At 40.7% G+C, this 26,291-nt stretch overlaps 3 protein-coding genes across 5 annotated transcripts in view; 2 read left to right on the forward strand and 1 right to left on the reverse strand.

The window, feature by feature from the left end:
* The window catches only part of LOC145457686 (uncharacterized), a 31,913-nt gene extending 22,381 nt beyond the window's left edge, over positions 1-9,532 (forward strand). Inside the window, exons 14-17 of one of the 2 annotated variants that reach the window (XM_080335952.1) lie at positions 571-695; positions 2,588-2,699; positions 5,865-5,957; positions 7,930-9,532. In XM_080335952.1, the coding sequence (XP_080192078.1) occupies positions 571-695; positions 2,588-2,699; positions 5,865-5,957; positions 7,930-8,052 (453 nt within the window). In that variant the 3' untranslated portion in view covers positions 8,053-9,532. The remainder of the gene's footprint in view (positions 1-570; positions 696-2,587; positions 2,700-5,864; positions 5,958-7,929) is intronic. The other variant, XM_080335953.1, reaches the window with a different exon arrangement.
* The window catches only part of LOC145457722 (THAP domain-containing protein 1-like), a 474,772-nt gene that overhangs the window by 419,493 nt on the left and 28,988 nt on the right, over positions 1-26,291 (reverse strand). The window lies entirely within an intron of this gene.
* LOC145457689 (uncharacterized) overlaps positions 16,836-26,291 on the forward strand; it is a 44,518-nt gene continuing 35,062 nt past the window's right edge. For both annotated transcript variants that reach the window (XM_080335957.1, XM_080335958.1), the window contains exons 1-7: positions 16,836-16,993; positions 17,488-17,515; positions 19,263-19,364; positions 19,428-19,615; positions 24,723-24,786; positions 24,845-24,978; positions 25,841-25,989. In XM_080335957.1, coding sequence (XP_080192083.1) covers positions 16,906-16,993; positions 17,488-17,515; positions 19,263-19,364; positions 19,428-19,615; positions 24,723-24,786; positions 24,845-24,978; positions 25,841-25,989 — 753 coding nt within the window. In that variant the 5' untranslated portion in view covers positions 16,836-16,905. The remainder of the gene's footprint in view (positions 16,994-17,487; positions 17,516-19,262; positions 19,365-19,427; positions 19,616-24,722; positions 24,787-24,844; positions 24,979-25,840; positions 25,990-26,291) is intronic.

Consider the following 26,291-nt stretch of genomic DNA (forward strand, 5'->3'; position numbering starts at 1 on the left):
ACAGAATTACTAAAGCACTATATTTACATATTGATCGGACACGGTCGTGCTTTGGCAGGGGTAGTTGAACTTCTTGCTTGCAAGCCATTGTGTCATTGATAACACAGTGAGATGCAGCTAACTCATCATGTGGCTCTTTGTTATGAAAATCAAAGAGAATAGAACCATACTAGAACTAGTTTGTATCATTTTTAAATCATTCCTTCACATTTTGATGCAATATTCGATAAAAGTTGTAGTAAAAATGGGTTTTAAAAATGGAGAAAAGCTGCAAAAAGTTGCACTATAAGATCCCTCCAAACAGCTTAAAACATAATTCTACATAGATTCTGAGTATCTAGGAAGCTTTTTGAAGCTGTAAAAAAAGTTGCAAAAGTTGCAAAAACTTGCCCTAGTTATTACTAATAATCGGAACTGGGCTATTATATATCACTGCCAATTGTTGCATGATCAGCAGTCTCTTTACCGACTATGATTTTATTGTGCAAATAAGACAAACAAACATTCATCACGTCAATATCATCATTAAAACTTCTCGATATGCATTGAAAAATATCAGACTGATTTCAGATGACCATCGATTCGAACAGTAACCCAACCCTGTCTCGCGGTTACAAATTGCACCCAGTTACCTGCTACGCAGCGCCCGATGGAAGCAAAGATAGTCTGCAGAGATACACACTCATAGAAAACGGGTACGTTGCAATCAAAAATGGATATGGTCCCTTAATGCCCTTCGGTTTAAACAGTTTTTGGTCAACAAATCCATCACATTTCAATCGTTATGAGTAGGGATTATGCAAACCCCTGAAAGTTTCTGGTTCGTGTGAACGCGAACCTTTTTGAAAGATTCCGTGTGAACGCGAACGTGAATATAATTGATCGGTTGATTAAGCACATTGTGAAATTGTGGACAAAGCTCGCGACAAAACGTCACTGAATATTCACAAATATTTCGATCAAACTTTTCTAACAAAGCAAATTTTTTGAAATTGGCATAGTGCATGCTCGCTAGGTGATGAAATTCTTTTAGCGCTGCCAGCGTCTTTCAGATCGTGGTTGAAACAAAAAAATGTTAAAATGAATGAAAAATTGTAATGAATGAAAAAGGTTCACAGTGCTGAACCTACCAAGGTTCGTTTGTGAACGCAAAACCTCCGAATTACCATGACTATCACAAAATAACGGGGTGTGTGAGGTAGGCGATCGCCCACCCCCCTGGTCGAAGGACCCCTCTAGGGTCAATCATCAAATCTCTGCATTTGTTAGAGAAGTTCCATATCCCGATAATCATCAAGTCCCTGCATGCAGTAGAGGTACTTAATGTAGTCTCTCCTTGCAACCCTGCAATAATAGATATGATCAATAATCATATCGAGCCTCTGGGTCAAGCCTTGACGTGAAGCGCTGGCACACTACTAATATCAGCCGATCGCTTTCCAGATTAGTGTGGGTCTATTTAGCCTGCAGCAGTTGTATTGCTAATCTATTGTTTCACGCTACATGCCATACATCTTCGACATGAAGGTGTGCGTTGTATGATAATGTATGATAAAAGAAGGCTCAGGAGCTAGGGCAATTCAACATTCCGACCTGTTTCAAAGTCGTGTTATATACACATCACGTAATCCCGCTCCATATGGCGCACTAATATTAAGTTGGTAACAATAGATGCGCAAGGGGGTCTTAGGCGGAGCCCCCAAGAGGCTGCGATTACATACTTATAGCCCCCTCCCCGGAAGTCTCGCCCACCCCCCAGTCGTAGGGCCACCACTGCTTGGGGAAGATGTGTTTATTATGTTTTTTTTATTATATAGATAACTATGGGAATTATCCAAGCAAAACCAACTAGTCACATAAATAACTGCGCACAAAATCGTCAATAGTCATGGTGAATGTATCAGCTGCATCGTAATTTAAGAAGTGTCTTATATTTCATTATCAGGGGTGGGCACAACGATTCAAGTACTCGAATCTGAATTGAGTATTAATTTCAATGATTCGAGTCGAGTAGAGTACGACGATTTTTTTCGAGTACTGCTTATAGGCTCAGTAACGAGAATTATAGTTTTGAAGCCTTGAAACATTGATTGGCCGTGTCGCAGCATACGAGACATAGTACAAAGCTACGAACGTTACTGGAAATTACACATTTCCGAAGTCATCATGATCATCCCGCAACATTGTCAAGAAGTGCAATGAAATCGTAGTGGTCGAAAACATGCTAAAGTATCTTTACTGTGACGGATAACAGGCATTATGTTCATTGTGGTGTCATAAAATGCACATATTTGAACTTTGGCATGGTGCATTCCATTGTGACGTCATAATGAGTGATGATAGAATACTGGACTTGACTCGAAGCGTAATACATGATTCAGAATCGAATCACTCAGGTACTCGATTTTGTCCAGCCCTATTCATTGTTGTAAAAATATTTTGAGGGCTGGGATCGATATGATGTGAGCTCCGACGTACGGTCCGTATAATTTATTCATTTCCATTTGGTGAGTTAGCACAATCCAGGAAGTTGCATACAGCGTTGGTGAAAATGAGATGATTCAGAATACTTTGCGCTCAATTATAGTTGCATCGTCGATGAAACTTTCCGCATCGAGAATTTCACCAGCTATTACAGCGATCCGCACGCGGCCTACTTCAGTTTCGAATCATTTACATTCAAGTCGGATCCTGGACAGGTTGTACATTTATTCAATCTGAATGATTTTCACGTGATTAGAACTGACAGAAGCATATACCAGAGATTTCTTCTTGCTTGACCTCGAGTCACGAGCCCGACATTAACCATATACCTTTGCTAGAGAAATATAAATCCTAAATTTCCAGTTTTGGAATCACGTATCATATCTGCCACCTAGGGTTGGGACTTCGGGATCGAATTTGAAATCCCGGGATCGGGATTTCCCGGGATTGTCGCTTCTCAATCCCGGGATTTCCCGGGATTAGCAAAATAGTAAAATACGCATAATACAAGCTACATAAACAACATTTATTCCTTGTAATATTGACTCCAAACATGAGAGCATCAAGAGCAGTGATTCCCAACCGCGGCTCCAAGGTAGCCTTCTTGCGGCTCTGAGTGACCTCTAAATATGCCACAAAAATATAATGAACGACAGTTGTTGTTTGTTTCTATAAATAGTTACCGACAATTTTTGTATATGAATGCTGAGATGAGCAATATTAGATATCTCTAAAGCCGTCCAAGGCCGCTTCTGAAAACAGAGAAACAGAGTTCTGCTGCTCGTAGACCTTTATATATCGTCTTTTTGAAGAGTAAATTACGACACAATTTCACTAACATTAAAATAACGGCTCATAGTCAACTATAAATTGCTATAAGTCCAATATTTTTCATAGAATAATCCTCTGCAAACTTGTGTATCAAGTGCTGGAATGTATGAAGAGCAATCACATAACAACAAAATAGTATGTTAAGTAATGATATACATTTTCAATTTATTTCAATGTATAGCACTTGCCAATCTGCGTCTACCAATGCTAAAATAACAGATATACAATCTGTAGAAATCTATGTGCATGTGCAATGTGCATGCTTTTGAGTTTGCTAGATGGTGGGATATAGAGGTAGGTTATTAGCTACCTTTAGAATTTTCGTTATCAGTATATAGTCTAATCGGGTGTTTTCATGCGGCTCCCTATGTCAATCGCGGGAACCCGGTATCGATATCCCAACCGTAACCTTATCAGAGGCAAAAGCGGTCACCCGAAAGCTCTGCAGAGACCAATGGCAGGCCGAGTTCACTGCAGAGGAGAGAGGGCACCACTACCGGATGTTGCGACCATCTATAGCAACAGAGGCGCCAGATTCCTGCCGAAATCGCCTATTTGAAAAAATCCTGTTTCGCCTCCAAACCGGTCACTGTCGCCTGGCGGCTCACCTATTCAAAATAGGATGCGCCGACTCCCCCCTTTGCAATGTGTGTTACGTCCCCGACACGGTTGACCACATACTCTTGCATTGCGAAAAATACGACTTTCACCGAACATTTCTTGCCGACGCATGTACCACGCTCAATGTACCGCTTACTTTAACCAATTTACTTACTATGCCGCAATTATTTACGCCGGTCGCCGAGTTTATTATTGCATGTAACTTGTATATATAGTTTGAAAGTTTATATAGTTTGAAATTTATTATAAGCCTATGTCCCAGAGCACCAAAACTCGATCCTTGATAACATATTTTGTCGGTGGTGCACAAGGCCGGAAACGGCGACACGCGCCACTTAAAACTCATCATTAATAATAATAATAATAATGCGGCTCCCTATATACGTATACTCTGAAGTTTGCAATGCGGCTCCGACATTCAAATTGGTTAGGAACCACTGATCAAGAGTATGATCGCTTAGACGGTTTCGTAATTTGTTGGCGAAATATTCTTAAAATATGGGTGGGTGCGCCAGACGTTGACCATTTTCGAAAAGGGGCACTGCAGGGACGTAAGGTTAAGAAACAATGTTTTAGACAACCTGTCTAGTTATTGACACAGCTTTATTACCAAAAAATGACACATCACACTACGTAAGCCTTGGTAGATGCTGTTCACAAATCCCGGGATTTCATTGGGGTTAATCCCGGGATCGGGATTGCTTCAAATCCCGGGATCCCGGGATCGGGATTTCCCGGGGTCCCAACGCTACTGCCACCATGTTACGACAGGTTAGAATTAAATATGCGAACACATTTCAGTGGAACTTGGAATTTTTATTATTATATGTTACTTGAAGCTGTCACCAGACAACATATGTCGAGGATGTGTAACATTATTACCGCTCGCCCGCGATATTGTGTCATCACTCCAATCACTGGTAGAGCTGTGAACAATGTATTTAGTACTCGAATCTGAATAGAGCATTAATTTCAATGATTCTAGTCGAGTGGTGGGAGATGAGTTTTTTCGAGTATTGAAATTATACGCTTCTGGCCACTTATAATTAATTTATCAACGACAATTCTTGTTTCGATGGTGTTCTCCACTGTGGAAGCTTTGAAGCCTCAACTGGTGTCGTATCGCTGCATACGAAACAAGTAACGCCTCGCACGTTTGTGGAAACAACCTATCTGTGAAGTTGTTATCAACTCACAGCATCGTCACAAGATGCAATCAAATAAGCACGGTCAAAGAAATGTGTTTCTGCGATAAATTATTATCGAGGCGATAGGCTTCGCGTCGTCGGCACAGGCCGTTCACCCTTTCATTTGTGCACCTTGGAGTCGACTTTTATTAAAATTCGTCAACCTAGTTTGTGCCAACGGCAGGGGTTCGTGTACCATCTAAAAATAGTACATTAGGCTTAAGTGATCTCATCGCCTCGAATATTAGAAATTTCATGCCGGTGACGTCATATTGGGTGATACGATTGTAGATATACAATGTTCTTTCCCAAGGTCCTGCTGACGTTTACTCCTGACGAGTGCCAGCCGAAAATATTCGGGTTTATTCCAAATTATCTATAATGTCGTGTAAAACTGGTATTATATTCTTTGTGACACATTCAAGTCCTTTGTTTTCTTGAGGTTCGGGGACGACTTCTCAGTATCATCCTTGCATACTCACAAGTCCCACTCTTAATTCACTCTCTATCACGCGCGCGTGTCCATTTTCTGATCGCGACTGCTTTGACCACCGCGGGTTCGGCAGTAAAAGGGCCACGCCTTTATGATTGGGCTTATAATCGTGATAGCTTGCCTATTTTATAATTCTGAATGCGGATGTCGAGAGAAAAAGTTTGCTCACCACTGGTATACAGGAATGTTAGTCCTACGCGGTGTTGGAAATTTGGTTTGTTTACGGTTTCACACTTATTACATTCTAGATGCATCTGTACTGCACAAGTCGCGTCTGTTTGACCAAGACCCTAAAGTCGGAGAAACTCGATGATTGCGCAATCATGTGTCAGAAGGCTGGTGTGAGTAGACCTATATTCAGGCATTGCTCTTTTTGGCACTTCAGGAACAAATTCCAAAACTGGCAAAAATTAAATTTGGAAAACGCCAAAAATGAGGCTTTTCGGAAATTTAGAATTTTTATGAAAGTTTTTGATAAAAATGTCAACAAGAATCGACAGGAGTTCGTATTAAGCGGCAAAACATGTGTGCAAAGCAGAATTCTTAAATTAGGGTCCGTGAATACCTCGGGAGTCCGCAGACTACTATCCAAGGGGTCCGTGAAAGGTGAACAAATCTGGATTTACAGCCGATCTATGGATTAATGAATCCAGCGATTAGGAAATATGTGATATCCAGCGATTAGGAAGTAGATGATATTAAGCGATTAGGAATCGGATGATCTCAGCACGCGAAAGTAGTAATCAGCCTGTGATATAGATCCCTAATTTTTAAATTTAGCGCAGTTGCAAGGCATTTTCCTGTTGTCAATGCTGATTGCTCATGCCTTTCGTTACATCATGTAGCTCCCAGACTGCATTTAGTTTAATGTGCATATACCAAATTCCATTCCTCTTTAACTTGCAATTGAAAGATGTCTGCATGTTCCTTGTTCAATAACTGATAGATTGTGTCACGGTTTCCAATAGGAACGTATAGCTTTGTGACTGAACAGACATGGTGGAAAAGGCCTCCACATCTATACGTACAATACATACATATGTAGGACTAAATTCAGTCCTTTCCTAATTTTTCATTGCCGGGTGGATAATTTTTCATATTATATTGATTATCAGAGCATTTATTTTGACATGTCAAAAAAAATCAAAATTGTAGCGATAGGTAAAAAAAATGTCAAAATTGTAAACAAAGTCAAAATTTTTTTACAACCTGCATTTCGTTTGTATCATAGATTTTGCACTGTTGCGGAACTTATCATTGGACATTTTACAGCTTGTAGCCTATTTCATAGGCCTACCGTTGTAGACGGCTCATTGTCTGCTCATTGTGAATCATGAACATTCAAATAAAAATAAATAGGTTGACATGATGTTATGCACAACGTACCGCAATATCCTTACTGAGCAAGACTGCGTGGGCATTGCATGGTTCTTATATAAAGAAGCGCATTATGAAAAAATCGTGATGTAGACACCATTGTTAGAATGAAGCAACACGGTGTGTCACTAGAAGTGTACGCACATAGTGTTGTCAGTCAACAACTGCTACTGTTGAACGTTCTTTCTCCATTCTTGGCAAGCTCCTTAGTAAGGACTGACACTTTCTACCCGAGAATGTAGGAAAGTATGTTTCGTTGTACTACTACAGAATTCAATTATTTCCACCATAATACATGATGTAACTACTAGAATTCTTCAAAGGGCCACATTTCGTTAAAATCAAGTTTTTTCATGAACAAATATGTCGGTTTTTGAGTCTATAAAGTTTTTTCAGGCATAACTACTTCGTAAGGACAGACAGTTCGAACCAGAAAGTAGCACAATTCTAACATTATGTGGAAAAACACCTAATTTGCATATACGTTAGGTCAATTTTGGTCTAAATTAAGTTTTTTAAGGTAAACAATGTCATAATTTTGATTTTTTAGGTCAAAATCTTCTGTTTTTAGGTAATAATTATTAAAGTCACTCATGATTTCCGACCATTGGTTGGGTAGTGAAGCCTGTGATCCGAAGTGTCAGAAACCTTTTTGTTTTGATACTGCTTGTTTTGCGACTTCCGTTTGACAAAAATAAAGCCCGACTGAAGCGTTTTACATGGCTAAGTCGAGTCTATAAATATGAATTCATGACGATGCCAAAATTATCAAACTATATTCCAAACGTACATAATTTGAGGTACTGGACATGGACATAGACAACACTACGCGCTTAATGGCAGCGCAACTAATTATCCTCTCAGGGATGTTTCTACTATAATCCGTATCGGCTTATTATAGTGATATGATACAAAAGGCATTTACTAAATTTACAGGAAGATGTCACAATTCGGCCTATCGAAGAAACAGTGCCTAGTACTGCAGCGGCACTTTTGGATGGCTTGGTCGAAAGAGAAGATGGATCAAGCGTTAGAGTTTTTACCCCATCCTCTTTATAATGTGTAGCTAGCTAACATGCACAAATATCGAAATATGCGCCGTCGCGGTCACTAAACTTCAGTTTTTACATTTCCTGGTTATGCCCTATGCCTTTTTATTACATTGTTATCAATTCTTTGCAAATGCATATCCTAGGGTTACCATGTTACCATGTACTAAGAAGAGGATACTTTTCGAATTTTCTGAAAGCTTTGGTACCGGAAAAGAAAACCGACCAATAGTACTGTGTTGACTAAAAAAAGTCATCACTTTGAATCGACTCCCGAATTTCACGCTTTTTCACGTTACTTTTGTGGTGTTGACTAAAAACAAGGTCATCTTTCCCCATCTTAACTCCCAAAATACCCGTGGCGCCGCTTTTTTCGTTGATTGTCTTGCCAACTCTGGCGTTCGCTGCGTCGCTGCGTCGCATTTTAATACTTTTCTAGAATAAGTTGACAAATTCCCCAAAAAGAGGACATTGAGGACATATGGTAACCCCAGCATAACCAGACTTGAACGGGGAGGGGGTCAGTGAGGGCTAGTATATCGTCATACTTCTGTCTTCCAAACGTTTTCATGGTAATCAAGTATAAGTTTGCTTCTCATGACGCTATTTGCCAAGTCATTTTGCTCTAATATTGCATCTATCGTATTTTGGCAGCCAAATTAGCTAAAATCTGCATTTCAAACTACGTATTCCAAAAGTAAAGTATCTTTTTGGAAGTTGAATCTTCATCAATGTAATTAGTTGCTGAAGTTTGTATTGTTTGAGTTGAATTGGGTGTTGCTTTGAGCCAAAGTACGTACCGATTTGAGAGTTCTGTGAAGTTTCAAGTGGGTTTTGGATTAATTTGTGTCATGTCAATCGTGGAATAGTCATAAGCACGCGACAATGGCTGCCGCGCGACAATGCTTGATTGTGGTTTCCGAATAGCATTTGTGGTATCATCATTAGGGCTGGGCAAAATCGAGTACCTGAGTGATTCGATTCTGAATCACGTAATATGCCTCGAGCCGAGTCGAGTAATCAAGTATCACTCATTATGACGTCATCACAGAATGTAATATGTGAAAGTTCAAATATGTACGTTTTATGCGACCACAAAGAATATGATGCCTGTTATCCGTCACAGTAAAGATACTTTAGCATGTTTTCGACCACTACGATTTCATTGCACTTCTTGACAATGTTGCGGGATGATCATGATGACTTCGGAAATGTGTAATTTCCAGTAACGTTCGTAGCTTTGTACTATGTCTCGTATGCTGCGACACGGCCAATCAATGTTTCAAGGCTATCCTTCACATTAAAGATACTTTGGTATTATTTCGACCATGCCGATTTTATTGCACTTGGTGACAATGTTGTGGCACGATCATGACTTCGGAAATCTGCTAGTTTTAGTAACGTTCATAGCTTTGTACTATGTTTCGTATCTTACGTTACGACCAATCAGGGTTTTACGGCTTCAACAATGGAAATTACTGTCGAAACTATTATACTCGTTGATAAATTAACTTTCAGTTGCGAGGAGCGTATAATTCCGGTACTCGAAAAAATCGTCTTTTATTACTCGACTCGAATCAGCACAATTAATACTCGACTCGGATCAGAGTACTCGACTCAGATTCGAGTATTCGAATCATTGTGCTTCCGGTACTCGAAAAAATCGTCTTTTATTACTCGACTCGAATCATCACAATCAATACTCGACTCAGATTCGAGTACTCGAATCACTGTGTCCAGCCCTAATCATCATAGCCATCTGCGACGATTGTCAGCACAATTCTGAATGTTGACTAGTGTTGCAGACAATTGAAGTTCTAGCAATCACTGCCAGCTTAGTAAAGCTATACATATAGTCTGCTTACATCGAGTGAATACGTTTTTTGTCTTATTAAGACAATTGGGCTTATCAACACTTGGATCATTTGCGCCCGCACAGTATAATTTCATAAGGTCGTGTTTTTGAGGTCTTTCCGCTTTCTTGCGTACTTTGTCTGGTCTCTGTTGCCGGCTTTCTTGAGTTCGGCTCTCTCTTCCGCTGGGCTTTTGAAGGCGCTGTATTCACAGTGGGATCGGGGATGAGGAGTCCAGTTAAACCTCCGACACATAGAAGCATGGGAGAGCCGAGACTCGAACCAACTACCGTTGGTGTCGTGACGATGTCGTTTAGCACGCTGCGCCACTCGCTTCCCCTTTAGGACGCTTTGGTTTGTCTCAGAAAATCATTATTTGTCTTACGTATGTCAGTTACGGCCCTGCTTCGTCATGATGCCAAAATAGAGCTTCAGTAGAAGATGCACCATTGCATCATAGCCGAACGCTTTGCAATTAGTTTCCTTGAAATAGGGGAGCTGGAAATGACAACACCGGCACTTGAAAGGCAGAATGATGTTGGAGACGGACAAAATGACATAGTAGCCTAGGCTACATATATTGTATACAGTTCAGTTCATTCCAATTTACTAACAATTTTATCAGATCAATACACCACGAGATTGCGACACAAAAAAAGATAGGAAGGCGTCGAAACGATTTGGAGTAGTCTTTGCATAATAATGACGCGACCAACGAATTATCAAATGATGAAAGTGTGCAGATGTTCTGCTCACGAATAAGTCTCAAATCCACGTACCCCAGATTCAAGTCAATGGTTCCAGCTCATAAATAAATATCAGGTATTAAATATTCCTTCCAAGCTGTAGAATATTTGCAGAAGTAGCGTAAACCAGTGCTTTTCAACCTTTCGAAAGTCGCGTTTCGACTACATATACAATACGTCCGCATTCCAGCGGGGAGTCGCCATGGCCCATGGACGACAAATACTCATATGAAATTGGCTACTGGGAACTTTGCGGCACCGCGGAGAGCCCTTTCGGTGTTCTGTGCCTTCACTAATTTTCTTGAGATATGCCTTGTGTAAATTTTCTAATTGCACAAGCAAAACATCCCAGCAGCCTTACAATATGTAATATATGTATTAAAATCGCGAGTATAAATGTCAGGAAAAGATACCAGAATTACGGGAGCATAGTCGCGCGGAGCGCGAAAATTTTGCCCTCTGAATGGATTTCATTGATAATGTTGGTAGTTTCACATATTACTGTTAAACATTTATTCATTCGCAGCTCACGTCATCAAATTAACCCGTAGAGATGATGGAGGGGTGTCTTCGAAAATTTGGGCACAAATTTAATGATGATGCATCTTCCGGTTTTTATTAATCACTTTGTTGTATGTTGTTATTTCTTGACCTCCCATCAGGATTGCTTGTATTGTTATTATTATTATTACTACTACGGATCAACGACAGTGGCGCTTATCGCCTGTTTAGGATTTGTGCGCCACGAAAGTGCATTTCTTAAAGCTCGGTGTCTTTGCTTTGGGTAATGAGGACGACTTTCGCTTGCACGCGCACTCCCACTCTTCATTTTCCCTCGCTTAGGTGCGTCAACTTTCAGGACTCTGCTTCCGACTTTGGAGCTCGGCTAACTCTGCTTCTAGGCTTTTCAATACGCTGCGTTAACAGCGGGGTCAGCGATGAGAAGCCCAGATAAACCTCCGACACTCAGAAACATGGCAGAGCCGAGACTCGAACCAGCAACGAATGGTTGCATAATATGACGGCCGCCAACACACGCTAATTTGAATATGTGTAGACCAGTGATTCCCAACCGCGGCTATAAGAGCCGCATGCGGCTCCGATTGACCTCTAAATATGCCACTAAATACAATTGACGTCAGATGTTGCTTGTTTCTATGACTAGGTTCAGTTAAGTTCTGTATATGAATGCTAAAATGAATGATTTTACTTATATTTAAAGCGGTCCAAGTCCGCTTCTGAAAACTGGAAAATAATTCTCGCAGACTATCGTTCAACGCATGGATGAATACCAGTCAGACAAGGATATATCTCGAGTTCTGCTGGCCATATAGACCTAGATATATCGTCTCTGTGAAGAGTAAATTTCGACACAACATCAAAATACCGTCTCATAGTCAAGTATAACTCGCAATAAGTCCAATATTACTTGGCGCATAATCTCCCTCAACTTTGTGCCTTAGGTGCTATGATGTATGAAGACTGAAGAGCTATCACATAGCGATATAATAGTATGTTGTAGTAATGATACGTATTTTCAGTTTATTTCAATGTGTAGCGATCGCCAATCTATCCTATCAGTGCTAAATAACCGACATAGTACCAATAGACGTCTATGTGCAATCGTGCATGCTTTTGAATTATAGCTGGATGGTGAGATCCAGAGGTAGGCAAGCTACCTTTAAATTTTTCTTATCAGTCGCCTGTACGTGTTTTCATGCGGCCCCATTCATACCTCTGATGCTTGAAATGAGGCTCCGACATCTAAAAAGGTTGGCAACCACTGGTGTAGACGGTCGGATAATTATGGTTTTACGCTGAATTTGACCGTACGTCCGCCGGTTGAGCACCCCTGGCCTAATCGAAATAAGGGTGAACATTTCAGCAAGGCTGCAACGTATAGGAAATTCTAAATACGAATCAGGGCTCGAGGTTACCGGACTACCATCTAACACAGTGGTTCGCAATCTCGACCCTCGAGACTCCCTGGCTGCGCAATCATGTATTCTGCGCTATTATTAAGCTTGCCGCAGGAAGCACCAATTCGAAATATCTTCCTCGAGAATCATTATAGACATATATGGCAAGCTGAACACATGCTAACTCCACCCGGTTCTACTCAAAAAGGAAATAATAAGTCCATTACCAACGTTAAATGAGAAACATTTGCTAATGACATCACAAAAGGAATATAATTTACAAGCTGCATACAGTTGATATGAACATTGTACGATATTGCACATCCAGTAAACCTGTTCTGAAGCATAAAATACTGACGTAGTTATTGTGATAGCTATAGTCATCGTCTCATCGGTTCGTAATAATGCGGATCTGGTACACCCCAGTACACACCATCCGAGTGGTACACCCTTTCAAAATTATGGTACACCCTGGGGTGTACGAAACACCCGGTTGAAGAGCACTGGCGCAAACTATTTACCTCATGCCTGAGTAAGATTCTCTTACAATATAGGATTACCATATTTTGGAAATCTGAAAAGAGGACACTTTGTCAAAATTTTCAGATTTGCAATACCGGGTGAAAATCATGAAATATAATGGTAAATTTTTCCCACTTCGTCGTCGGTTAACTAAAAATGTAGTCAAGAAAGCTACTCAAGTAGAAGTAGAAGCAGCGACGAAAAAATCTACCCAAATACGAGCCGAAGTACTTCTTTCATAAGCCACCTAAAACTGCTTGAAGTAGAAGTAGAATTGACTGACTTTAAATCTACTCAAGTAATTAGGTAGTTGTGAAAACGATCGTAATTCGTTCGTATGGACTGTCAAAAGCTGCAAATGGAGCTATGCGGAAGGTGTAGAGAGCTTGATTCATATTGATGCATCCCTGGAGGTGTCATTTTTTGCCAGAATAAGCAGACGTCCTCATCATAGGATGTAAATGATACTATTAATATGGAAATGTGATGGTAATTCTTTGTTTACTCGAACACCCAGTTTTAGAGAATATCATGGTATGGCGCCCTCCCCCATATTATAAGGCCCCTAGTTCAGTCGAAGAGCAATATGGAGAAGTTGTGTCGGATACGGCTTTAACACGTTACGCGATTAGTATACGTTAATTAAAAATATGGCAGATCGTAAAAATGCCATAAAGTCCATAGCTTTATTTTCGGAAAATATAAGACATTACTGCACTTGCTTTTATACTTCATCGTGTATGTTTCCAGACAATAGAACTGAAACATTAAACATCAGCAGTTTCAGCAGTTTCGAACGTTATGGGGGTCATACTTACTGTGATGAAATATTTGATATAGGCGACAATGCCTTGTGAACGGAACCACGCTCCCGGTATCTAAATTATATTCAGCGATCATATATGTCACTCCATATCTACTGTGCGCAAAGCACAACGGAAATTCTTGGTATTACATGTCTTATATGAAAATTAAATGTTGGTACTACGTGAAAACAGCCCCGAAATTCCTTAGGCTATCTTTCTTATTGGGGGATTAAACTACTTCTACTTGACAAACTGAAAGTAGCGAAAAGTAAGTAAGTACTTCACAAAATATTACGAAGTAGAAGAAGTAGCGAAAGAAAGATCTACTCGAGTAAGTACCCGAAGTAGAGTAAAACTACTTGAGTACTTCTAAAAAGTAGAACTACTTCGTTACTGACCACCTCTGGCAACCCTACTATTTGTTTTCAGCAAATCCTAAACGTTTAGGGGACTCAGGAGTTTAGCTGAACACTAACATCTAATCGGCGGCCATCAACCGTCGACTAGTCTAATTCAATCGAAGGCTCTATATATAACAAAGTTTTGTATAGGTAACTCGTAAGTAACGTGGTATATTCGGTGATAGTAAACCGTGCATTTCTCATCTTGGCAACGAGTGGCTGCCAATTCTTTCATGACGCATCTATAGAACGCCCCTTTACTGCAATTAATTGTAGATTGATCGATTCTGAACGACCTATCGCAAGTTTTCATCTGCCTATTGCAGTGGAGCGTACCTACCACGGCGTTGGACTAGTTTCCTGAGAATCAAGTATCGAAAACGGTGGCAGCTGCATATTGCACAATGATTCAATTCAATTCAATTTATTGCTAATATTTTCATCATTTCAATACACCACAAGACTGCGATACATTGAAAGATAGAAAGGTGTCGAAACGACATGGACTCACCTGGCCTAGGCGATGTTAAAAAGGAGGCATGCACACTTTATGAAAAGTAAAAGAGGATGATATAAAAGGACAGGTGACAAAAAGGTGGCATGTGTCGGAAGGCTTGATCGATGTGTGAAACATTAACCCACCTTGCCTCACGCGTGGTGAGTAGGGCTGGTCACAATGATTCGAGTACTCGAATCTGAATCAAGTATTAATTTTAATGATTCGAGTCGAGTAGTAAAAGACGATTTTTTCGAGTATTGAAATTATACGCTCCTCGTCACTGAACGTAATTTATCAACGAGAATTCTAGTTTCGATACTAATCTTCACTGTTGAAGCCTTGAAACTTTGATTGGCTGTATCGTAACATACAAAACATATACAATTGAATATAGTATATTCATTATTCATATCGAAATGAACCCGAATATTGTCGGCTGACACTCGTCAGGGGTAATCGTCAGCAACTAGTAGAGAATCGGAAAGAGCATTGTATATCAACAATCGTAGCACAAAATATGACGTCACCAGCATGAAATGAGATCTCAAATAAGAGAACGTTCACTGTACTATTTTAAGATGGCACACGAACTCCCTTTGTAGACAAAGCTTAGGCTGATGTATTTTGATAAAGGTCGACTCCAGGGCACACAGATGAAAGTGTGAGCGGCCCCTCCCGATGACGCGAAATCTGTCGTCTCGATAATTTTTCGCACAAGCGGGGTTATCCAGCATATTTTGCCAATTTGCCAATGGCCCAATTTATGGCCTCTGAACGCTCAGTGTCGAGCTTGAGCGGATGAGTCCAGGGTGAGCTTTTCACTCAGCGTGATGAACGTTTTCTGATAAATATAGGAACAAGCTGGTTTATGCGTTCGTGCAAACGCTTCGACGTTCTTCCTACGTATAGCCACAATCACATAGTGGCACTTATATTCGTACACTACATTAGTCTGTTGAAGTGCAGGAAGCACGTCTTTACGTGTTGAAGGGAGCAGTTGCGTTGTCGTAAAAATCACGTAAGTTTTCACTGTGTGGTAACACTCTGACCGCGGAAATCAATTGTTTTTTAAATCGAGTGGAAATAGGACCAATCCAAGGTAGATGGCTATAAACAATTAAACATCTTCGGTTGTTCGTTCGGTGGGGTCTGTTGACGTTTTTGCGCTGAATTGCGGTAATTCCCTCTTTATGCCGCGGTGTTGATGACGTGTTCAGGGTAACCGTTATCAAATGAGATTTTGCGGATGTTGTCAAGTTCTAAACTCAGTTTGTTACCCGAACATATCATCAACGCTCTATGCACGAGGGTGCCTATGAGGTTGATTTTTCTGCGTCGAGGACTAAATGAATTCCAACGAAGGTTCAAAGCCCGTATGTCGGTTTCCTGAAGACAGATATTTCAAATTGGTTGGTATTGTGCTTTTCGACTAAAACGTCCAATGAGTTATTGCGTTCTTTTTCGATTGTGAATCGCAGGGCTGGGTGAAGCGAGTTTAAGCAAATGAGAAATTGATCACACTCCGATGTATTCCTGAATATGACAAATGTATCATCTGCAACAATGGTTTGATGGACTCACGCTGGGAGAGAAGCTCGCACACGTAATATCCTACGAAAATGTTAGCAAAAATAGGTCCCAAGTCCATGGCTACGCCGTCATATAACATCGTTAAAGCTAAATTCAACGGATCAACATGCAACCTGCAAGACTTCAACGAAAACATTGCGCGGTAATGGTGCTGGTGGTTGCACCTTGCCGCCGTAAAGCGCGTGGGCACAAATATCAATAGTCTCTAGTAGCGGAGCGTTCAATAGCGAGAGTGAACGAATCGCGAACACATTCCGTGCCGTACAATTCACGAACAAGTTCCAAGATGTCAATAAGCCATTTTGCCAGCTCCTACCATTTCTATACAAACGCGGAAATTTCATACGCAATGACATTTGTATTGAACGACAGTCGGCATGTAAGAAGTGTGCGTAGTAACTATGGGTCTGCCTTCTTTTTTCATTCAATTTCAAGGGAAAAAGTTTCAAACATCCTCTATTTAGGCCTAATACTTTGCAATTGCGGTTCAAAGCTCAGCTTCTATTTCAGGATTTGTTCTGGACATTATGGCCTTTAAGGCACCGATTGGCATACTTCTTACTGCGTTGATGTTCCTTGTCTCCGATATTTCGGCAGTGTCTTATCGACTAAAAGGTTTGCCAACCTCGATCGTTCTTATCATATTTGTATTGTCGAAATGTAGGCCTATTTACAAACTCAAGTTGCCTGTTCGCTCTCGCAAGAGTAAACTTAACTGGACATTGGTTCGCGACCTGTTTGGTTAGGTGGAGTCCTTCGGCCTATATTAAAACCGAAATTCATAAGAAAAAGCTGCCGGATGACTAACAATAAGGTCACATGTCCCGTTAGCGCGCGTCTGCTTCAAAGATTTAGGATCGGCTGCGCGAGTGACCCCGTGTTGCCGATTCTCGCTTGTGGGGAGCCGTTGGTTCCACGTTAATTATTCCGTACAATAGGCATCCACATATTAAGAACTTATGTAATCAGAGTCGATGACGATTATCTGATGATAAATGAGCTGATGCTTTGTCTAACTCAATAGCAACTATACATACCACCAAATGCAATTTCATCCATTCCAATATTTATCTGCGGGTCTATTACTAAGAAATTGTTAACAATTTCAGACGGGAGACAAGAAGTTGCTTTGCAAAGGTAAGTACGGTACGAGTACTTTTAAACGTTGCTGTATCTGGAGTTGACGTTGTGTTCGATTTATCTTACGCGAACGCTCTTTAGCATTCGCTCCCGTCAGTTATGAACTTGTTGGACAAAGATGAATGTTTCATAATTTCATATCATTCTGCCATGCTCAACTATAGATGGTGTCACGATTACCAATTGTAATAAGCCTGGACGCGTCTGACCGCATAGATCATAAATCTGTGAAGAATAGCTAGCGGAGAATGAATTCTGAGGGATGCGATAACGTGGATCTGCCAATGATCTATCGAATCCAGCACTATCTATGTTCAAGGCGCGTAGAGAGAGGGAGAGAGGGAGAGAGGGTCTTTATTTTCATCCAACCAAAATACATAACAAACGGCAGTGATGATGGTACAGAAAATATGCATGCACACTATTCGGTATTAGATAGGAATGATCGATAAGACCGTGAAGGTCATCTGGTCTGATCACACCAGCATCAAACAGGTACACTTGACTCTGAACAGTCTGGCTGTAAAAATGTTTACTTAAAAAAGGAAAATAGTAAAAATTAAATGATGGTAGCAAATGATCAATGAAGTAATGTCTGGGCGAGGTAGGGCAACAGTGTTAGTAGTATAACGACAGGAGGTGATCAAGTAGGTCTTTTTTGAATCTATTATAAGGCAATTCACGGATATGTGGTGGTAATGCATTCCAGATGATAGGTCCCGAGTAGTCGAAGATCTCTTAGTTACGTTGCTATTGGGTGGGGGTAAGTAGATATTTCCCTTTGACGAGGATCTCGCCTAATGGGAATGGACATTTTTAGCAGGTAAGAAAAAGTCATCAAACACAGGAGGCAGACTATTAGAAAAATATTTGTGAACAAGTTTTGATACTTCGAAGCGATATAGTTCATCAACTCGCAAAATTCGATGCTTACGGTAGTAAGGCGATAAATTGGTACGTAAAGGTACAGATGAGATCAGCCGTATCGCACGGTTTCGCAGGGTTCGAATTCTGCACAAAAATGTTGTGGATGCATTTCCCCATACTGCGATTCCATATTGCAGATGAGAGTGGAAAAGAGAGAAGTAGATGGTTCGTAGTACTGATCTGGAAACCAAAGATTGCAGACGGGTCATTATTCCCACACACCGAGCTAGTTTTGATATTGTGCATTCAATATGCTGCTTCCAAGACAATTTGTAATCAATAGTGACGGCGAGATATTTTGCTGAGTCACATATGGAGATTTGTTTATGATTGATGTTCACAGTGAAATTATGATTGGCATTATTTAAAACGAGGGAACGAAATTGGGGAAACAAAGAAGATGTATAACTAATGCGCGGATAAAAGTAGTAAAACCAAACCAGATGTTAGTATATGTGACGGATTGCTTGTGTAGGCCTACTGTCACGAAACAGTTCTGTCTCGCACATTGGGTCTAGTCCTCACATCGCTAAGCACCCGAGATTTTAACTTAATAAGAAATGACCGCCTATGTATCCGACCGAACTTAACGAGGTCCAAAAACTAATCTTGAGTGAATTTGTGTATATTCAGTAACAAACAACAAAGACGTACATCGCGATGAAAGGTATCAGGTCTACTTCACAACCACAACATTATTTTGGCGCCACTTATCCACGCGCCCTGTTAGAATTCGTTCTTTATGCTGGATGTATATCCATAGTCCTGAACTAAAGAAAACTAGATATTTTAATTCGATTGAGTTTTTGCTTTGCAGTAATAGTACGTCGAATGAGAGAAAGACTGCTTTAGCAATAAAAGGCGATGATGTAGTACTGAAATGCGTATTCGACGTTTACGGATGGTCGACAATCCAATGGTAAACTAACGATCATATGGTCAATATTACTGTCGCATAGTATATAGTCCATTTCACCTACAGGGTAAAGTCCACACGTGAAGACATATCCGAAACCGTACTGCCAGACAGCGTGATTAATTCTACTGGTGGTAGCGTTTCAATCGCCACTCTGCAGAACACCACGGAATCAGACGAAGGGAATTATAGCTGCATACTAACAACTCTTCGAAGTGGTTCGGTTTCATACAACTTTGAACTGGCGGTTAAAGGTAATAATATTCCGAAGTGACTCAAGCAGTTTATGAGCTTATAATTTTGTGTAAAATATGCTAAACATCTTCATTTTCCATTTTCGTCCACGAGATAGTCCGCGGTATATGTAAGGCTGGTTTAAAACATGCTTCGTTGTTGCTGTTTTAGCCATGACCAGTGACCACCTGCATGTGAGAAAAAACATTAAAATTACAATATTTGGCTCGTTTGAATGCATGTACGGTAGGGCTCTGCAAAAATGACTTTTTTTCTCAAATCGTACTGGCTACTTGATAAAATTGTTAGGTTACCTAATTTAAGCCCACACACAAAATTTGGTTCAATTCCAGCCAGTAATCGCTTTGCTACAGGAGAAGTAAGTTTCTATTTATTATGTTAAAATAAATAATAAAAATTTTGACAATTTTCTGTTCACCCCATGAAAGTGTTAGGCTGTCTATAGAAACGATGCTCACCAAATTTGGTTCAATTCCAACCAGTGGAAACCGTCGAACAATTTTGAATTTGAATAAAATAGTATTTACGGTGACCGAATCATTGTTTATTTATTAGGGTTGTGCTCACCGTAAATACTATTTTATTCAGATTTTTCGACTCCAATAACTCCGCTTCCACTGGTTGAAATTGAACCAAATTTGGTGAGCATCGTTTCTATAGACAGCCTAACACTTTCATGGGGTGAACAGAAAATTGTCAAAATTTTTATTATTTATTTTTACATAATAAATAGAAACTTACTTCTCCTGTAGCAAAGCGATTACTGGCTGGAATTGAACCAAATTTTCTGTGTAGGCTTAAATTAGGTAACCTAACAATTTTATCAAGTAGCCAGTACGATTTGAGAAATAAAGTCATTTTTGAAGAGCCCTAATGTACAGTGTACACTACAGTACACCGCATAGAATGTTATAAGTTATGCTATATTTGTATTCAAGAAATATTTACATATCCGTTGTGACTCGGGACCACCTGGGGACTGCCTTCAGTATAACGAGACTCGACTAACGTTAGTTCATCAGCCATACATGTCAATCAACAGTTATGTCACAATTGAACATCCGTGGCTTATTGGTAGTACTAATATATGGGATTCGTAGTGTGCGCTATATCGAGGCTCTTCAACCGGGTGTATCGTACACCCCAGGGTGTACCATAATGTTTAAAGGGTGTACTTCTCGGATGGGGTGTACTGGGGTGTACCAGATCGGCGTTGCAATGGACCTATAACTAGCTATCACAATAAATAGACAAGTTCATGCTTCAGAACCGGATATGCCACATAGTACAATGCAGTGGCGGCTCGTGACAATATCGGGTGGTGGGGCAAGGGCTGCGAGCGACTTTTATCAACATGACGTCACAATGGCGTTTTCCAACGTAAAAAAGTAACTTTATGATGGTCACATGAATTTCCCGACAACAGTGATTTTAACGTAGGTGCCGCGAGAGGTTTGCCGGTGAGCCGTGACTTGAAGTGTGGTAACAAATGTTTTATTCATTTATTTTTAATCAAAGGATTATTTTACAAAATGTACGTGAACTAAGAATCGTCCCTATGCCACGAATCAAGTATCAGGTCATCCTTAGTAGCATGCGTTTTGATTTCATGGTAGAGTTATAGATTACGCAAATCGATAGACCCAAAAATCCGACCGTCACCCCAAATTCGAAATACGGATCCAGTCCGGCCAGGTAAAAAAACATTGAAATCCTGCTCCGGCTCCTGAACCGGACTGTGGCCATCTCTGGTTACGACCAGGTGATAATAGGCAACCAAAGCGGAGGCACCCGGCGTACGATTGGATCAATAGACTGGACAACTTCTAGACCTCTCATTTTCGCTTTAGGCAACTGCGTAAACTACGTACGGAATAAAGATTCAATACGATTCATGTTCGCACTTGACTTGACCTGACTAATTCCAATGACTAGAACTCGAGAGATTGCGTAAGCCTAACTGGAAAGGTCAACGAGTTCGGACACATACGCAATTGTTATCTCATAGATTGGGCCTGTCATATTGAATCCAGAACATCAATTTGAATGGTCTATGAAGAACTAAGGACAGCAGCCTCGGAACTTCGGTCTCGGAACAACGTAGGACATTTTGGCCTTGAAACTGGAGACTGTGACACAACACATACGGCTTACTGTCTATAAGTCTGCTGCGAAATCGCCGTTGGAAAATATATTAATCAATAAATACATGAATAAAAGCCGTAACTTAGTATACTGTTACAAGAAATCATCGAGAAGTAGCATACGCAATCTCATAACCCATTCCGGTATGGTACACTGTCAAAATCAATGCAAACAGACGAACACCGAACTTTGAGTAAAATAGATCGAGGAATAGGCTGATCGAATGATCAGCTGTTAGCCGACATCGAAAATGAAATAGCTATCGCAATTGACAGGGGATTGTAAGCAAATGGTTTGAAGGCCACAATTTCACAGTGAAATGGACATTGGCGAACATAAAATTATGTGAATATTTGAATGCAAACCGAGAATCTTGGTTTGCTGTTTCATGCGATCATCGAGATATACCATTGGAAATATCATCACCGATCTCGTTATGGAACGCAGACTATAGATTAGCACAGACCGACACCGGCTTTTGCGTGAGATCCGCAATGACGTAGGTAGGCTAAGTATCAGATCAGCGCGCATCTCTACCATACTCGACCTCGAAAACGAAATAACTGCCTCAATCATTGAGTGTCAACCAAATGTCATGACCGATCTCGGTATAGAACATCGTCAAAATCAATGGAGACCAATACCGACTTTTGAGTAAAATCTGTTTGCTGTACTATGTACATGATAGATCAGCACACACTGAACTTCGGAAACCGAATTACTACCATTATCTTTAAGTAGCAAGCCTGAAACTTGGAGCAGTGTTAAATACTACCTTCACGACATATCATACCAAGTTTCAAGAATTATCATGGTGCGAAACACCGTCAAAATCGACCTATACCAGCAAAGGTCGACTCCACGCATATTACGGTAACCGAGTTCAGATATAGATACGATTGTTACATCACACCTTAGGGGCGAGTAGGCATATTTGCGCCGGTTGCTTGGCCATTTTACGAATAGGAGAGAGTAAATCACCGTTTCTTTATTGTGCGCGGCTTTGAGAGAATAGATAGTGAAAGCTTGTTATGAGCGCTACCGGGGCAAGCCCCGGCTAGGCATTCACAAAGCGAAAACACAGAAGAGAATTCGATTTTCGCAGAGACATCGCTATGTATGGGCGATTGGGCGTTCGCAAGCGAAAGCACAAGAAGAACGCGGGTTTCGCTGTGATCTCGGTATATATTGATTGCTGGGCGTCTATAAATGGTTAAATTGTTATTGAACAGAATTTTAGGTGGGGCAATGCCCCAGTTGCCCTATAGGACGAGCCGCCACTGGTACAATGTCCATATCTATACTGTACGCAGCTTGTATATTACATTCCTTTTGTGATGTCATCAGCAAATCTTTCTCCTCGTCATTTAACTGTTGGTAATGAGCTTGTTGGTTACTTTTGGAGCAGAACAAGGTGGAGTTTGCTTGCTATATCTGTCTGTAATGATTCTCGAGGAAACCGCCGTGACAGCTCAGACATTTTAAATCGGTTATCTCCGCCAGATTGTTATGAATAGCGCAGTATACACTGTACATAATTGCAGCAGCGTTGCCAGGGGGTCTCGGGGTCGAGTTCGAGAACCACTAAGTTGGAGGTTGGTCCGGGAACTTCAAGACGTGATTAATATATAACATTTCCTGTACGTTGTAGCCTTGCTCATTCCTATTTCGATTAGGCCAGGGGTGGCCAACCTGCGTACGTACGGCGTCATGGACCTGTAAAACCGTAACTATACAATTATACGGCCCTACAATTATTTGCATGTGCTGGCATATGCAATTTGAATTGGTTCCCAAATCTCTGAGCGAATTCTTACTATAATAGTGTGTCCTTGCAATCTGAGCCCCACCGTACAAATTCGAAACGCTCAAGAAAATGATGCGCTCCATAGAGATATACCAAGTGGTAATCGTGTTTGTCTAACTAATGACGTTTTTTAGTACGTTTGAGCATTTCCCGTATATTTTAGCTATGCCAACAAACCTGATGGGAGGTCATGCAGTAACAAAATCCAACAAAGTGATTACCAAAACCGAAAGATGAATCATCAATAATCTTATGGCCAAGATTTTCGAAGACACTCCCTCCATCAGCTGTACCGGTTAATATGATCACGTGGGTTGAGAATGGATAAATATGTAACAGTAAAATCTGTGAAATTACCAATGTTATCGACGAAATTCACTCATAAGGTTGATAAACATTTCGCGCTCCGCGCGACTATAATACTTACCCCAATAACTTTTCCTGAAAGTAATTCTCGCGATTTGGGTGCATATATAGTAAGTCTGAGTGGGTATTCAGCTTCCACTATTAGAAACTTTTATGCGTAAGGTATCTATCTCAAGATAACAGTAATGGCGCAGACCACCAAAAGGTCTCGCCGCGGTGCGAAGTTCCCGGTAGCCAATTGAACATGATTACTTGTTCTTCAAATAGGTCATGACGACTCTCCGCTGCTATGCGACCATAATGCTAGATATAATCGAAATGTGACCGTGAATAGCAAAAAGGTTGAGCATCCCCCGGATAGGGCTTTCTACGGCATCGGTGTCATCTGTTCAGGGGTGTACGAGTTTTGAGTAAACGTTAAAAGGGTGTACCCCGACGAAAAAGGTTGAAGAGCACTGCGCTATATTTTCTGCTCACATGGGTAGGTGGAGCCAAACATGGTCACTACAGCCGTACATACCCACCATGTGATACGTCAGTGACGTAGGGTTAGGGGAGACAAGTGAAGCATCTGTTTTGTTAACTATACGAAGCAGTCTCTAAAATTGTGAACTGCAGTTGATTATTATTTATATCACGTCACGTTAAACTTTCCGACAAATTAAAAATATGCGCTACCCGTTTGGTGCGACGGGAGATTATTGTAATACATGAGGTCATGGGTTGAAAACGACACTCAGAGGTTCGGGCATTGTTTGTATTCCATATTCAACTTGTGATATTTGCAGGGAAGTCATGGTGTGATGAATCTACTTGTTCAGTCAACGGAACCTGCGTGGAAGCAATCGACGGGTAATTATCATGCTTCCATTGAGTGCATTTCATATCATGTCCCTCTAAACTTGTTCAGATATAATTGTGTATGTGATACTGGATTCGTTGGTACTCATTGCGAACACGTAGATCCATGCTTAAATTCACCCTGTCTAAACCGTGGAACCTGTAACGTAAATGGCGCTGACTTCAACTGTACCTGCGTCACAGGTAAGGTATACAGGGTCGTATTTCGAAAAGCACCGATTGTCTGGATTGCCAGAAATGGTCATGAACGAATGCTTTTACATATTCGGAGTACTCAAGTATGATTTTTCCCTTTATCACTCAAGTAGATATGTTTTCTGACTGTGTCCACTTATATTTAACGGTTACGAAGTAACACTACTTTATATATCTTTTTGTAAAGGTTTGCATCACTTCTGCCAGTAAACTTGTCCTAAAAACCGGGCGAAATAGGCGTCAGAGATGGGCAAAGTATCCAACATTGTTACTCGTGTAATAATTGTAGTATTACTGAAAATTTCTACTCAACTACAAGTAGAAGTAGTAATTTCCAATGACAAAACTACCCCAAACAGAAATACAAGGTAAAGGTATTTCAATATGTGTATTATGTCGAAGCAGTCTACTTCGACTTCTGCTTGACGCGAATTCTGCTTCTGCTTGAGTACTAAGGATGATTAATTTGACCACCTCTTGTAACAGAATACCTTTCTGGGACCTAACTATATTGTCATTGGTGATTTGATGTCAGTTACGAAGATGTGTCATTCAATTTCGAAAGTATGGGACTGCAATTGACTAATATCATTATGCACCCCCACAACTAAATATGTATTACTTGAGTTCTATTCAGGCCTTTAATTTTTCGGCGTGTATTAATAATCACTACCACTCAAACTGCGACGCTTTTTTATTTTGTCCATTCCTGTTACGTTTCGTATACTTGATGTACCGAACAATAACCTTGCATCAATTTTATGTCGAACCTGTGTTAACGACGAAATGTTTGACTTCACACAATTATCCCTATAGCGTGTGTGCCAAATGAATGAATTTAACTTTTCAGGATATGGTGGCAGCAAGTGCGAAAACGAAGTGTGCACGACCGGTATTTGTGGCAGTGGCTCATGCAGCGACATAACTGGTAAAATAAAGTGTAACTGCAACTCCAGATACGCCGGAAATCGATGCCAATATCGATGTTCCTTCAGTCACGTGAGTTCAAATAGATGGGGCAGAGTCGGTTGAAGCAAGTGAAAAAGAACAGTATACTTTGATGATATTTCCGTGTAAAGCACAGAGTGATTAGGCCAGGCCTGGGCAAAGTGCGGGCCGCGAAGTCATCCTGTGCGGCCCGCGAAAGGTTGCTTGGAATTCATAACTTTAAACTTGCTCTCTGAATGTTGATGCGTGGACTAAAACCATAGGCTGTATCAACTAAACAGGAAATTCGTTTACTTTGAAGCCTGTTCATTAATATGCCATGATTACGCTGCCTACTTACCTCGCATGCGTAA

This window comes from Botryllus schlosseri, chromosome 15 (assembly GCF_051294905.1).
Source record: "Botryllus schlosseri isolate E-star chromosome 15, Bs_hap1, whole genome shotgun sequence".
NCBI lineage: Eukaryota > Metazoa > Chordata > Ascidiacea > Stolidobranchia > Styelidae > Botryllus > Botryllus schlosseri.